Source organism: Macadamia integrifolia, chromosome 4 (genome assembly GCF_013358625.1).
Source record: "Macadamia integrifolia cultivar HAES 741 chromosome 4, SCU_Mint_v3, whole genome shotgun sequence".
Classification (NCBI taxonomy): Eukaryota; Viridiplantae; Streptophyta; class Magnoliopsida; order Proteales; family Proteaceae; genus Macadamia; species Macadamia integrifolia.
The window spans coordinates 21,647,886-21,650,334 of NC_056560.1; the positions used below are offsets into that span (position 1 = coordinate 21,647,886).

Here is a 2,449-nt window from a genome sequence, read left to right on the forward strand (position 1 = left end):
TGAGCTGCCTTGGCCAAACCTTGGGCCTCGGAGGCTGCGACCAAAGATAGCCCAAAATAAGGGGGGGAGGGGTTACTCTGGATATCATGAAAGCTATTTCGAGCACTCCAGCAGGGCATCGCCCCAAACGAGTAAGGCTGGAGCTTGCTGCTCCTGTTGTCCTGATTTACAACCAGCCTATGGTCAAGCTGATTTACAATCAGCATGTAGTGCTAGAATAGATTCGTGAGATTTATGATTGCTCTTTCCTCCTGCCTTGCTGGTCCTCTAAATCCCCTTGAGTATTCAAAGAAATTTGTTTGATAAAGCAAGGTGTTGAGTTCTCTTTCCAAATCAAGGTCTTCTTCGAAAGAGCCAGAGTTCGCAAGCCAGCCATAGTTTTAAAGGCTCTGAGGTCCTTGGTAGAGGATACTACTGCACCATGACATATTTGAAGCCACCGTGCTATGCGCTCTATTTCCATATTTTTCGGATTCCCACCCTCCCCCACATTAGGACAACTTCCCCACTAACAGAACAGAAAATCTTAAATCTCAATAGAAATAGCTCAACAGGTCTCCAAGGAAAAAGATAAGGAAAGCTAATATATAAAATCCCACAATAAACCCAGAACTAATGTTGACCTATATTTGAAAAGAGCACTCAACACCTAGAAAGGAACTGGTTCCCAAAGCTGACTTGGATCATCAAATGCCGACCTGGAATGGGTATTCGTCCAAAAACTGGCCTGGACAAACCAAGTGAAGTCATTTCCATTTATAGTTTTATACAATATAATAATCTGTACATACAATGGTCTATAGAATGTACTTTTCTCATCAAGGGATGAAAGGTATCCATTTCCCCCACCAAAAATGAAGGTATGCACATTACCTCCACATCATTTACTCCTGATTTGTTTACTTATTTCATGACTCTATCAATATAAAGTGGGAAACATCCTCTCATCTGCCGTCCTGTATTCTTTCCAACTGTAAATTCATATAGAAATTTTTCAATTTCTAAAGTATTTTTGCCACTTCTTTTTTATGGAAGAAAAATTTCACAGGCTGAAAATCATGCAAAGAATACCACAAATAGGATTATCTTTTAAGTTGTGCAGGTATTTTAAGAACCCTTATGCAAATCATGAAAAATAAACCAATAGATAAATTCCAAATTTTTTTTCAGACTTGGACATATCTTTTTGAGTCAAAATACCAGAACATCTTGGTCAGCTGAAAGGCAGCAATGTGATACATATTTTCTACTTTGCACATTTGCCCTTCCCGGCCTTGTACATTGGGTTGCTCTTTTTTTTTTTTTTAAGGAAATACTCAAACATTTGTACAAAGAACAAGCAGAGAAAAAAACAAGGTTGTGAAACATACCTGAGAGAATATTGTCTCTGCCATAAGGTACTCGTATCGGAAGGGCACCGGGAGACCAACCATGAATGATGCACATTCTTTGCGACTAGCTTTGCATGAAACATGAAATAGAAATACAAAATTTAAAATTCCATATGTTCAAACCAAGAATGAAATACAGAGAGAAGAAGATATGTTTCGAACATTATTTTTTTTTTTTTGGTTGGGTGGGAGGGGGGTTCGGGAGGAGGGAAGAGAAACTATAAGAATCATGTCTCAAAAGTACCACCTATATAACCCCATAAAAACTTGCAGAATCAGACTAGATTCCTTCCCAGAAAAAAGGAGGAGGGGAATCATATGATCCTTCAAGACAGCAGTTCAATCCAAGAAATGATAGACATGAGTTATATTCAAGAGGTCACTGTATCATGATATACCAGTAAATAACACAAGATGATCAGATATAGTCAGGCAGGGACTTTCTTATGATAAGATGGTGAGTTATTAGCTCCCAATCCCCACCTACTCCCCCCATTCAAAGGGCACCACCAAACTAAACTTTGACACTAGCTTCTTCATTAAGTCCTCTTCCTGGTGCAGCAAGAATAGGGATTAGGAAGTGCATCAGACTGATACATTATGTCAGTATTTTCACACCCATGGGAAACAATTACTATTCAAAACAATCCGCTCACTGAAAATACGTTGTGTTTGGAGAAAGAGAAGACCCTACGGCTCCTATATCCTTCATGTCTGCCAGTGTTTTTGGCAAAATTGCAACAATCTTTGACGGCATTACTGCAATGTGATAAAAGTCGTTTATCAAGTTCATGTCAAAATCTTCCAGCCAGCCACTTCTTTGAAAGATTTCAATGACGTTTCATAAAATGAGTTTTGTTTGTTTAAGTTGTTAAAACATTTTAGTACTCGAAGTATTCCTTGCATCACTTTGGCACCTCCACCATGTATATGCTCATATTCTACCCAAAAAAAAAAAAATGTATATGCTAATATTAATTAAAATCTTCATCTTCATTGATCACAGAGAAGGCAAAAAAACTGAGATGACAATGTTGACAGGAACGAGCAAACCAGTT

The 2,449-nt window shown here is 38.3% G+C and overlaps 1 protein-coding gene across 2 annotated transcripts in view; it reads right to left on the reverse strand.

Moving 5' to 3' along the window:
* The window catches only part of LOC122076531 (nuclear cap-binding protein subunit 1), a 53,981-nt gene that overhangs the window by 25,804 nt on the left and 25,728 nt on the right, over window positions 1–2,449 (reverse strand). For both annotated transcript variants that reach the window (XM_042641867.1, XM_042641866.1), the window contains one exon: window positions 1,371–1,455. In XM_042641867.1, coding sequence (XP_042497801.1) covers window positions 1,371–1,455 — 85 coding nt within the window. The remainder of the gene's footprint in view (window positions 1–1,370; window positions 1,456–2,449) is intronic.